The following is a 14,049-nucleotide window of genomic DNA, read 5'->3' on the forward strand; positions in this document are numbered from 1 at the left end:
GTGCGTCACTCCTCGCTTCTCAAATCTTCACTTTCTTGTGCTCCTTCCACTTTGACATGCTTCATCTTCATCCTTTAGGCCATCTATGCCCTGTTAACCTGAAAATACTTAACAAACACATCACGACATCAAATGGTAATAAAGGAGAATTAAAAATTAACAATTTTAAGGCCTAGGAAATATGTTTTCAATCATAGCACAAAATTAGGAAGGAAACTTAAAAACATGCAATTTACATGAATAAGTGTGAGAATAGTTGACAAAACCCACTCAATTCAGTCCAAAATATATCATAAAATAGTGGTGTATCAAATCTCTTATGCTAACGGTGGTGACGTTGAGAGTTGTTCTTGATGAGAGGTGATGATTTGATAATTCTAGAAAAGATTGAGAATGAACTAATAATCTTGTATGTGTTTGCACAATTGAGAGATCCCTTATGCCAACGCACTTATGTTTACTATTGAGTGTGAACGATTGGCAAATTGTCTTTCATTTGAATTTAAAATCTTTTCATAAGCTTTTAATATAATATTCCTTCTTATATATATATATATATATAATCTAGCTTGAGTCGTAGCATCAAACCATAATTGAATTATGACCTAAGCATAAGGCAATGAATGGTAGGGTGTTACGGAATTAGCTTGAAAGCTCTTTCTCACTATTTTTTATTTAACTAGGAATAGTGTTTCAAAGAGTGTACGACACATATTGATTTTCAATTGCTCTAATTTGAATAAGTGAGATAAAATTCGGAATAGAAAACTCTTGGAAATCATTCTTTCTTGTAAGTTTCAATTGTTTAGGAATAATCTCAAATCATATTTGAAATTGAATCAGAATTGTGCTTCACCTCTTTTCTTAAGTAATTGACTAAGGAATTAGCAATTAATTAGGTTAAAGAGAAATTGAATTACCAAGGAATTGGTATTTAATTATTTGTGATATATTGTGATTAATCTTTGCATACCTCAAATAAATAAACACAAAGATTATTTTTCTATAGAGTGAATATCTCTAAAACCTTAACATTCTTATCATTATTGTTTATACTCACTATTTTGCTATTTGTCTTGCCCTTGTTCACATTTAATTTCCTAATCTCTCTATTTTTTATTTGTCTAATTAGAATAATCAATTAATCATTGTTGCTTAGTCCTTTAATCCTCATGAAAATGATAACTCACTCACCGTGATATTATTTAATACGATTCGGTGTATTGTCGAGTTGTAGTTTTGTGAAATTCCGCATCAGAAATGTTGTTAGGAGGGATAATATCGGTATTATTTCTTATTGGTACAACTCCATTAGTGTAGCAATGGCTAGAAGTAATGGTGCATGGAGGCCTCCTAGGACATTTCATCTTTTCTGTGTCAAGCATATTACGTCGAACTTCTTACAAAGATTCAAGACACTATACTTGCAGAAACTCATCATAAATTTGGATAAACATGTTTTTCAGTATACTCGACCATGTACACTACCAAAAGGAAGAAGGTGGGATCTATGCTTTGTGAGAAGGAAGAATGTAGAATTTATACAAGGTTTAGGGGATAGGAGACAGCTACATGCAGAATGCATGATGCACGCATGCCACCCTCCCACGCTTCTCGTAGGTAAGAAGAAGCCCTTTGCAAGGAAAGCAGAGCTCCTAGCTAGCCCTAAGACGTGTGTCTACTCCCCAGCTTCTTGCCCTCAGCGTGTTGATAGCGTCAAAACCTCGTCCACTGCGAGAAGTTTTAGGGCACCAAACATATGTTTAACCCCTGCGCAGCCCACTCACCTGTACATCACTAAAACTAAACCAATATAAAAAATAATTTTGAGTCTTTTCCTTGGATCATATTTTCTCTATACATTAAATCATTGGTAATTTTAAAAATTTGCAAGACAATCAAGAGCTTCAGTACATTAAATTGCATATTCTTTGATTTTGTTCCGACACAGTGTTTTCTTTTTTTTTGTTTACAGTGGTTTTATTTTAATGTTCATTGTTCATGTCTTCTTGGCTGCATTTGATTTTGAGAATAGAACAAGACAAAATAAGACATTGAAAACAAGATACAAAGAATATAGATATAAAAATTAATATTTTTGAATTTTGTTTGGTAATGAACTGAATATAAAATAGAACAAATAATAAAAAGTTTAATTGACCTTTATTTTTTTCTTCATACAAAATTTAGAATAAAAAATAAAATGATAAAAAAAATATAACTACAAAAATTAATAATAATAATAATAAAATAAAAAATAAAAAAAATTAAGTTGTGTCTTTATTTAATATTTCTAATTTACATTTTTTTATTCGTGTTTTAAAATCCTGTTTTTATAAATAAGTGCAATTCTTGAGTACAAAAGTAGACAATTTTTTGTGACTTAGCCAATTTGTACTAGCATTTTACTTGCACCTATCACACTAACAAGTAATAACCGATGTGTACAAGCTAAAGAGCTTGTATTTTCATTTTGTATATTTATCTTTTTTTTTTTGTTACAAGATTTTGTAAAAACAAATAATAAAATTCTACAATCTTAGAAATACTGAAATAGAACAAACTAAAACCAAACTAGTTTGGAATGTGTATAACCATAGTTATCAGAATCGAACCGATAATCAACCCGGTCATATCACTGGGTCATTGAGTTATTGGTTCAACCGGTGGGTCACTGATTCACCCGGTTAACCCGGTCATAATTAAAAAATATAAAATTATATAAGTAAAATTAAAATAAGGTTTTAAAACTTAAAATGCAAGTCTTTACAAACATTAATAATCTATTATCAAGTCTTAAACATAACTAATAATCTATAAAAAGATAATAAACTAGTCTCTAGTACAAAATATGTTCTCAATTTTACTTTCTACATAACTTTCAACCTCATCACATGCTCTATAACTTTCTGCATAATTTTCTTGAGATTTCCTTTTCTTATTCATAAATTCTTCAATCCTTTGCCCAAATTGATGAGCAACAAAAGGTGGAACCTTTTGGCAACAAAAGATTTACTTAAGTCAGTTTTTAAGCAACACAGCAACCACCACCATTCCACCAAAGCTCTTTGACTTTGTGATTCAACAGAGTGAACAAACAGCAATTCAAAAAAAGTGCCAGCAACAAATAGCAACAGCTCTAAAAAACACTGTAACTCTTAAATACAACAACCATCAACAAACAACACTAAAAAACTAAATGAAACATCAGCATCCACCAGATTTAAGTTCAACAATAATTCTAACTAAAGTAATAACCACCAGATTCAATAACAACTCTAAAAAATCAAATACAATAGTAAATTAGTAATAACCACCAGATTTAATAATAAAACTAACTAAAATATGCTCAGCTTCAACTGTTCAACAACTCTAAAATTCAATTACAATAGTCAACAGTAACCACCATGTTCAGTATTCAACAATTCTAGTGAAAGGCCAGGGTCAAAAAATTGAAGGGAGCTCACCTGGATAACTGGTTCCTAGACCGCGACTAAGAAGACGACCACTACCACCTGACTGACCCGAGGGAGCAGATGCAGAGATGCTGCTTGCTTTCTGTCTTCTGTGAGCTTTTTTCCACCGACGAAGTGAACGCAGGGTAGGAGCACGGGACTGCGACGACAACGAGGTGAGCGACGAGGTGAGGGAGTGAGACCGTGACTGTGAGAGACCGAGAGTGACGAGGTGAGCAGAGAGGCGACAAAATAACGAGGTAACCCACGATGGACTGATGGAGTGACGAGGTGAGGGCGAGGGTCAGCGACTGCCGATTGCCACGAGGCAACGACGGAGGACAGAGGAGCAAAGAAACAACAGATGAGTGATGGGCCCTGGGGGCTTCCACACTTCCACTGGAATCAAATTAGGGGCAATGGGGAGGGGGGAATAGCGTTTAGGGTTTCGTTGAATGAAAAGGGAGGGGGATTTGATAGCCAAATGATGTCATTCCCAATTGGTTTTAAAGAAAAAAAAAGCACAACCCGGTCCGGGTTGAATTAACCAGACTATTCACCGATTTTGACAAAAACCTGTCAAATCAAACCGGATTCCACCAGGTCCCATGCATAGCCGGTTTGACGAGTAGCTCGGCCCGACCTAATAACCGGATGACCGGATTTCAAATTGAATCGGCCAAATTGAGCCGGATTTGATAACTATGTGTATAACTATGGGCTAATGTTAAAAATAAATCTATTCTGCTTTATGCATGTTAATAGCTATCAAAATCTTCCAATTGAGGAATTCTAATGTGACTGAGACAGTTGTCAGCATTATTACATTATATTGACATTGATTTAATGAAAAATAGCTAACAGTGGTATAAAATAATTATTATTGTGGATATTATAACATAGAATATTATGATACATAATAGAACATAAAATACTATCATATATAATAAAGTATAGAATATTATCAATTAGTGGAATATGAATTTTTATAATCTATTTTAACTAATTAGTAAAAGGGAGTAGATAAATAATATTCTATTATAATTTAATTAAAAATTTTTATTTATAACACATTAAGAATATCACGTAACAGAGAATACAACACATAATTACTTATCTCAAGTAGTCATTTAGCTCTTTTAAAAAGAATATTATGTATACAATATTAGTATGAATGTATTATATTATATTGAGTGATACATATTGAGAATTAATAACAAAATTTTTTACTCTCTCTTATAATTTTCTAGTTCTATTTCTATCTATTTATCTTAATTTCACAACAAATGAGATGTGCGTTACGTGGTCTCAGGCTTTGTGGTGGTGAGGGTCACAGCCGAAATCGATGCCCGCACCATGGGAGAGCTAGTGCTAGTAGCTCAGCTCTGAATGAGTAGTTGTCAACTCGACTCTGTGTTGGAGTTTCGTGACATCCAATCCCCCTCTGGACGCTCCTAATAGAATCAACAGAGGTTCTTGACATAGAGTTCTCAGAATAAGACTTCAGTAGATGCCTTGCATCCAACGATAATCGACTAGGAACAACTTGAGGCACGGGCGCCTATACAGGTTCCTAGGTAGAAAATAAATTACTCACTCACTAAGATGACTCAAGACCTTGAACCCAATCAATAATTTGCCTATATTGTTCCTCATCTTGTGCCAATGTTCCTAGTAATTATGACAATGAATAGTGCGGTGTCTGTGTCGGTATGTATTCCTCATGCATGGAGAAGGCTGACTGTTGCTGAGCGGATAATTTATACGCTTTTTGGCATTATTTTTAGGTAGTTTTTAGTATGATCTAGCTACTTTTAGGGATGTTTTTATTTATTTTTATTCAAAATTTACATTTCTGGACTTTACTATGAGTTTGTGTGTTTTTCTATGATTTCAGGTATTTTCTGGCTGAAATTGAGGGACTTGAGCCAAAATCTGATAGGAGGCTGACAAAGGACTGCTGATGCTGTTGGATTCTGACCTCCCTGAACTCGAGATGAATTTTCTGGAGCTACAGAACTCCAAATGGCACGCTCTTAAATGCGTTGGAAAGTAGACATCCAGGGCTTTCCAGCAATATATAATAGTTCATACTTTATTCGAGTTTAGATGATGCAAACTGGCATTCAACGCCAGTTCCATGCTGTATTCTGGAGTAAAACGCCAGAAACACGTCACAAACCAGAGTTAAACGCCAAAAACACGTTACAACTTGGCGTTTAACCCCAAGAGAAGTCTCTGCACGTATAAAGCTCAAGCTCAGCCCAAGCACACACCAAAGTGGGCCCCGGAAGTGGATTTCTACACTTAGACTTATTTCTGTAAACCCTAGTAGCTAGTTTAGTATAAATAGAACTTTTTACTATTGTACTAAGCATCTTTTGACCGGGTCCTTTTCCCTATTTTTCAATTTCATATGCCATTTGGGGAGGCTGGCCATTCAGCCATGCCTAGACCTTGTTCTTATGTATTTTCAACGGTGGAGTTTCTACACACCATAGATTAAGGTGTGGAGCTCTGCTTTTCCTCGAGTATTAATGCAAAGTACTATTGTTCTTCTATTCAATTCATGCTTATTCTTATTCTAAGATATTCGCTGCAGTTCAACATGATGAATGTGATGATCTGTGACACTCATCATTATTCTCACCTATGAACGCGTGACTGACAACCACTTCCGTTCTACCTTAGAACGAGCGTGTATCTCTTAGCCTCCATTCCGAAAGATCGGAGTCTTCGTGGTATAAGCTAGAATTATTGGTGGCCATTCCTAAGATCTGGAAAGTCTAAATCTTGTATGTGGTATTCCGAGTAGGATCTGAGATGGGATGACTGTGATGAGCTTCAAACTCGCGAGTGTTGGGCGTAGTGACAGACGCAAAAAGATCAATGGATCCTATTCCGACATGATCGAGAACCAACAGATGATTAACTGTGCTGTGACAGAGCATTTGGACCATTTTCACTGAGAGGACGGACGGTAGCCATTGACAACAATGATCCCCCAACATACAGCTTGCCATGAAAAGGGGTAAGAATGATTGGATGAAAGCAGTAGGAAAGCAGAGATTCAGAAGGAATACAGTATCTTCATGTGCTTATCTGAAATTCCCACCAATGAATTACATAAGTATCTCTATCTCTATTTTATGCTTTATTTATTTTTACATTCGAAAACCATTATAACCATTATAATCTGCCTGACTGAGATTTATAAGATGACCATAGCTTGCTTCATACCAACAATCTCCGTGGGATCGACCCTTACTCACGTAAGGTTTATTACTTGGACGACTCAGTGCACTTGCTGGTTAGTTGTGTAAAGTTGTGAAAAAGAGTGATATTACAATTGTGCGCCATTGAGATCACAATTTCGTACACCAACTGTATGGCTGTATGATAGGTTGTCTAGAAGGTTGTGCATATTCATGAGTATGGTGGGTATGAATATGATTGTGGATATGTTAGGTATGGATACAGTGAGTATACATGTGGTTGTGGTTGTGGTGGTTGTTCTTGCTAAGATGATTATTCTTACTGAGGTGGGTGTTGTTGCTGAGGTAGTTGTTCTTGTTGATGTGGTTGCTCCTATTGTGGTTGTCGCTCTTGATTGGCATGTTCAGAAAGTCGCAGGTAATCACTGAATTTACCAATATACTAGTCCATGTATTGGCCAGATGGTTAATAGTAGTCGACTTGTATACCAGTCAATATGCATGCATGACTATTTAATCATTGAGAGATCCACTTTTCGTGCTCTACGCCCCAGTTCTTGTTCTTTGAACCCGTCAGGACTATGTTATGGGACGCTAAGAGATTCATAGGTTTGACAGGAGGGTCTTGATGATAGTCAAACTGTCTTCTGACCCTATCAGTCAGATCCACTCCACAGTCTTTAAGCATATTAAAGGCACAGTTGCACTCCAGAGATCTGCATCACCGTTGATCTTATATGGAATAAGATGCGGCACAATCCGGTTGGGACTATATGAGTCCCACAAACTGTAAAAACATATCAAATCTGAAAGATATAAATGCACAATCTTTTAATTTAATTTAATATAAGAAAAAGTATAAATGACAAAACACGTACCCTGTTCAGAGAAAGATTGTCCAACCTTCTCCTGATGCCAGCAGTTGTCCACTTTTTATATTCCTCGATATTAAGTTGATAATTATTCCGCCTGGCATATTGTAACAACCCGTATTTTTATAAAAATTCGGACATAACCTCCCCTAAAAGTGCACTTAACCACCCTTAAGGGTTCTTCAATTCATAACTCATTTGAACCATCAACCACAATATCATCAGATTAAGTCATAACTTATTGGTAATATTAGTCACTACATCAAAAATTTCTAAATCCACATCTTAGCTAAATTTTACCTGTGAGCGAATGGAAAGCTAGTATCCATCGACAGCATTCCTATTGACGGCATCCGTATCTAGGCCCACACAAGGAGCATCACCAAAGGACCATCCATATCTTTATAATCATACCTTGATGCCCGACATAAGAATTGATACATGTGTGTAAGGCAAGCTAAACCCCAACTAAATTTCTGAATCTGAGAAAAATCACGCAGCAACGGCAAATACTTCTGGTGCGTAGTAAATCCAGAATTGCCACTAAATAACGTCATTCCAAATAGACACATTATGTAAAATTTCACATAAATTTCCCTACTTAATCGGTCAGTCAAATGTTGGGGCCAATTTAGGATACAGAACCATGCCAGCTTGATTTCGCTTCCTCTATGATCATTCGAGCTAGGAGCACTACCAAATTGGGTCATGCACTTGTTCTCTAATCTACTTGTGCTATGGTCAGTTGAACTAGTCACTAGCAAGCCGTGAGTTCGGAGTCCGAAAATCATGGCTACATCCTCCAAAGTAATCGTGCACTCGCCATGTGAAAGATGAAATGTGTGTGTCTTAGGATGCCGCCTTTCAACCAGTGCATCTATAGTCGGACTGTGAGACAAGATCCTCCCAATCTGAGATATATGATAGAACTCGCTCTGTCTTACTTGTTCCTCCACCCGAACATCATATGTGTTTACTTGGTATAAGTGTCTCGTGTGCAAATTTCTTGAACTCTAAAAACAGAAGTAATAACTAGCCATCAATAACCAAACTAGTCAATAATTACTATTGCTAAATTAATACTCGATTTAGTAATAATATAGTTAATAATTACTAAATTACTGAAAATTCAAATAATTTATAATCACTAACTGAATTACTAATTATTAAGCACAACAGTAAACACAAAAATTACTTACATATATAGAATATTAAAGATATTTTGACATATGCTCGTCAACACATATGATGTCACATTTTTTTATCTTTATCTTTAATTCTACAGTAAAAAAAATATACGAACCGTTACTTATATTTTCCTTGTTTTTTACTAAAAATATTAATAATAATAACTTTGAATCTTATTAAAAACATATCCTAAGTATTAATAATTATCCGATTTAAATTTGTTTTTCTTATTTCCAATAAATATTGCAAATAGTAAACATAGCTAAAATTTAATAACAATAATTCTATTTTTCAATAAATAATTAAAATAAAAAAAAACCTAACAGTATATATTAATAATTAAAAATAATTTAATTTTATTATTAAAAACTAAATTCACTACATATATAAAATAACTTGAAATATAAACTAATTAAAACTGAAACATCTAACATTCTGTATAAAAAAATTCTAAAAATAATCCATAGTCATTAAATAATAATTAAGGCTAATATATTTTAGTCAAATTTTAACCCAAAACTTATATTTTTCATCTCAATTTTTTTAAATGAAAAGAAATGAGAATAAATTCGATTTTCATAATTTATTCTAGTTTATCACCAAATAGAATACAAGAACACAAAATTTTGTGTCTCTGTCTATCAGTCTCTTGTCCTGTCTTGTTCTCAGTGTCTTGTCCTGTCCTGTTCTCAGAAACAAACGCAGCCTAAAAAATTATACACTAACAAGTATTAAATAAATAATTTTTTTGAAATCAATTATTTAAAATAAAATTACTAAATAATTATGTTTTTTAAAAAATTATTTAAAATATAACTAAAATAACTAAAAAGGGTCAATTTTTCAAAAAAAAAATTAAAACAAAACTAAAATTACTAAAACGGGCTGTTTTTCAAAAACAAATTATATAAAATGAAACTAAGATTAATAAAATTTCAGTTTTTTAAAAAAATTAATTAATCTAAAACTAAAATTAAAAAAAAAATATACTAACATCCAATTAATATTATAAACTAACAACAATTTACTAACACTAATAATTAATACTATTATTATAACTATAACAAAAAAAATATATTCTCTAACTACTCCTAATCAACTAACAAGTAATTTATTTATCTATTAAACAAAAAATAATTTAAAAAAATTATATACTTTTAGTTTTTAGAAATTTTAGCTCAAAAAATTAAGATTAGTCTTAACTAACTACTAATAAAACATATAAAATATGTATTTTTTTCTACATATGAGGCTGCTATTTTTTCTGTTGTTGAGAGGGAAAATCAACTTTTAATTTTTAGATTTATTTTTCAAAATGGATGGGGCAACGAAGACGAGGATAGGGACCGGAGAAAAAAGAATGAACGAGGAAGAGGAGGGTTAGCTTTAAGGTTAACGTGTGCGAAGAGAAAGAGAGTTGCCACGTGTCGACCATGTAGGACAAAACACTGGTGACGTTTTAAACAAAACGTTACGCCATTTTTTACTTAACGGCGTCAACGTTTTTGTCGCTAATACTGACGATTTTTATAGCGCTGATAATTTTAGTTGTTGGGCCATTTTGGTGGCTAACACCACTTTTAGTCCAATATTAAAAAAAAAATTCCCAAAAGAAAAGCCGGATCTCTTGTGCTTTTTCACACATATTTTTGTATAACATTAAACCAAACCACATATTTATAGCATATCAGATTTTGATGAAGTTCATTCAAACACAATATACTGTAATATAATACTTTAATGATTAGAAAGAAATAGCATGAATTGAAAAAATCAACCTTTGAAAAGAATGAAAATGGGACAAATATTTTGAAACGAAGAACTAACAAGTCTGAAGAATGAGATGGAGAGGAAGAAAAGGAAGAGATCATGAAAAAATAACTGTGAATTAAGATTGTGAATGAGAATAGGAATAAGGGCAAAATTGAAAAAAATTGATTAATCGTTGACTATTAAAAAGATTAACAGATAAAATTAAAATTTATTTAAATGTTACGAATAAAATTAAATCAAATTAAATATTAGGAATAATTTTAAAAAATTTTAAAAATATTAGAACAAAAAATATAATTTATTCTTAATTTTTTTTTACCAAAAAAATTAATGTACTTTGAAATTAAGCAACGAAATTTTAAATAGAATTCACACATAATTTTGTTATATTATAGTATACATCAACAAAAAGCTCACATAATTTTAATGGGGATAAAAAAGGTAGAAAAGAAAAACAAAACTTAAAAGGTTGTTTGCCTTGTTCAAATATAGAAAAATTAAATGTATGACTTGTCCAAGATCTATTTTAGGGGAGATGGGTGACTTGGTACTATTTTTACAATAATTTAATTTTGACGCATTAACAGTATAAAATATTTTATATAATTGTTTAATTATATCTATTTTTTAATGATAATTTATGCAATTAATATAAAAGATAATTATTTTTTGTGATGTATTGTTATAAAATTGAATATATATATAAAATTATTTTATATTTACAATGTATTAAAATTGAATATACCGTGTATAATATTTCTTAAATTTTAAAATGGTCAATGCATACTTTTAGAAATAAAGAGAAGCCAAGTTGAATTATGGTAAATTTCAAGGGAGAAAATATAAGCTGCTTGTATTTTTTCGTTTTTGGACAAGCTTTCTTGTTCTTGGTCTGGGACAAGCTTGTATTTCTACATTTGGAGTTGTACCCTTTATTTTTTTGCCAGAGCTTGTAGATTTTTAGTTTTTTTTTTTCTTTTTTTGGTCGGATGATTTTTAGTTTTGGACAGAGCAGTTATTAACCTATTATACCCTTTTTTGGGCTGAAGGTTATTATGACTATTATATTTTTGGAGAGGATACCCTTTTAGTTCTCTCCTTTGGATAATATGTTGGGCTCAACAGAAACACTACAAGAAAATGCTGCATCAAGGTTCCAGACCGAAAAACATGAATTGTGTAACAATCAATAAAACATGAATTGTATCTTGTTCAGAAAACAAAATGAATTGCGTGTGCAGTGTCTAACAAAAACAAAAAAAAAAAACAGAATTTTTATCTTAGCAAAATTTTGAGAATCAGACCGGTCATCAAACCGCTCTAGTCACTAATTCACAAAGATAAGCCCTTGTGTGTTCTGAAAATAATGCCTCCACAGTGGTCGAATCTACATAGAATTTGGCAAAATAATTAGATCATACTTAAATCTTTGACAAATATATCTATAAAAGCACTTTGACGCATCAATCTAGGATTAATGGTCATAAATCATGTGTACCTTGTCTTGTCCTCCAACATCCCAAACTGTGAAGCTAACATTCTTGTACTCAACAATCTCAACATTGAAACCTGTTTCATTAAGAAAGTAATTAACAACTATATTCTTTGATATTATAATGAACTAATGACAGACAATCTAAAAACTTCTTTAGTGGAAATTGCAACTAATTTTTTAGGAGAATGTGACAGACAAATTCTTTTATTCAAGTTATATTTAATTATTGATCACTATAAATTCATGCAGTTAGTAACATGTGTCATTTAATATGAAATGAATTAAGAATCTAATTATACGTGATTTAATGTATTGTTGTGCAGATTAAAGCTAATGAATACTGCTACAAAGGGAAGCCTTGGTTGAGAACTGGCTACGAACTTCTAAGAGTTAGTAATAAGATATAAATATATCATAACTACCCATATAATCTAAAATTATTTTTTTCATCAACGATTCAGATGCTGAATTTCAGAGAAACTAAAGAAATAAAGATATTTGATAGGGATATCAGATAGAACTACTGACATAACTACCTTAAAATAAGTAATTTTGCAGTTGCAATCTTCCCTCTGAATTGTAGGAGTAGCTCCACCATTCCAGCATCAGATACAAGGCATGCCAAGTGAAGCACACTTGAGGCATCTTTTATGTCCTCCATTAGTTGGCTTTCAGATTCAGATGACATGCTTGAGCAAAACAGTAATGACACTAAATTAAACAGAGCATTAGCAAGGCAGAAGAAGAAAAACATTAGCAACATTAGCAACATTATTTGAGCAAAAATTTCAGAAATTAAAAGGAAGAAGAAGAACCAAGCATTCAATAACCAGAGCCATCGGTAACCAGAGCAAAATTAAAAGGAAGAAACAAAGCACGACCACTCACCTTTGACGGAGGCACGGACGGCAACCGGTGAGAGACGAGACGACGGCGACAGGTGAGACGATGGCAAACAGCGAGCTGCTCCAAGCCACGAACAGAGAAGCCAGTGGGCGAAGTGCCGAGCTACCTGGGTTCTGGACCTGGGGAAGAAGAAGAAGCGGAGGCGCCAAGAACGGAGAACCTGGGGACAGCGGCGACAAGAAACCTAGGGCTAGGATTTTGCTTCAAAGGGATTGCACTTTTCCAATGTGCACGAATGAGAGGGGAAGGGGGTTCAGGCGAATGGTTTCAGCTTGGTTTTGGTTTTCCTTTTTTTCTTTTTTTTTAAACACAAAACGGCGTCATTTTTATAGAACCGGCCAGTTATCGGTTCGGTTCAACCGGCCGGTTTAACAGTTTTTAAATGATTTTTTATCAGCGGTTATTAGTAGCAAATCGAACCCTTTTTATGTCGGTTTTCAGTTGAACCAGTTTGACCGGCCGGTCCGATTCGATTTTCAAAACATTGTATCTTAGACTACGTTTATTTACAAAGAGATAGAGACACAAAATCATGTTTGAACTTTATTAATATGCCAGGCAAATTCAGTGTAAAAATTGGATACTATTGTGTGTATTTGGATTTGTATTTGCAAACGAATATTAGTCTTAATGTGCTTTTGAAAAGGTAATTTTGGATTGATGTTCAAAGAAGTTAATTCTGGATTTACACAATGAAATGACAAACCAAACACAAACATTATTGTCACTCACAAAGTGATTTTTGTTTTTTTCTTTTCAAATCACTTACCATCCTTATTCTAGAATATTGTAAAGATAATTTGAAATACAAATAACATATAATAAATAAGTGATATATCAATTAAGAAAGGATAAAATCCATTTTTTAATCTTAAATTGTGAAATATAGATGAACTACGCGGGGTAAAATTTTTTTAGTCGAAATTGTCAAAGCATTTGAGAGATTTTGTAGTAGAAATTTCCATAAAATAAATAATAATTTAAATTAATTGTGTAAGTATAAATGAACAAATAAAACCGTTTAACACGTGCATTTAATTACATAACGTCATATAAGTAAAAATAATTATTTTTTAAATTGAACGTATGAATGATTATCTAAAAAAATAAATATAATTAAATAACTATGTAAAATAATTTACATT

At 32.7% G+C, this 14,049-nt stretch overlaps 1 protein-coding gene across 1 annotated transcript in view; it reads right to left on the reverse strand.

Moving 5' to 3' along the window:
* Nucleotides 1-11,830: 11,830 nt before the first annotated feature.
* LOC107494353 (uncharacterized) overlaps nt 11,831-14,049 on the reverse strand; it is a 5,440-nt gene continuing 3,221 nt past the window's right edge. Inside the window, exons 2-4 of the mRNA XM_052263107.1 lie at nt 12,887-12,961; nt 12,002-12,072; nt 11,831-11,890 (exon numbers count right to left, since the gene is read on the reverse strand). Of these exons, the coding sequence (XP_052119067.1) occupies nt 11,831-11,890; nt 12,002-12,072; nt 12,887-12,961 (206 nt within the window). The remainder of the gene's footprint in view (nt 11,891-12,001; nt 12,073-12,886; nt 12,962-14,049) is intronic.

This window comes from Arachis duranensis, chromosome 1, assembly GCF_000817695.3.
Source record: "Arachis duranensis cultivar V14167 chromosome 1, aradu.V14167.gnm2.J7QH, whole genome shotgun sequence".
NCBI lineage: Eukaryota > Viridiplantae > Streptophyta > Magnoliopsida > Fabales > Fabaceae > Arachis > Arachis duranensis.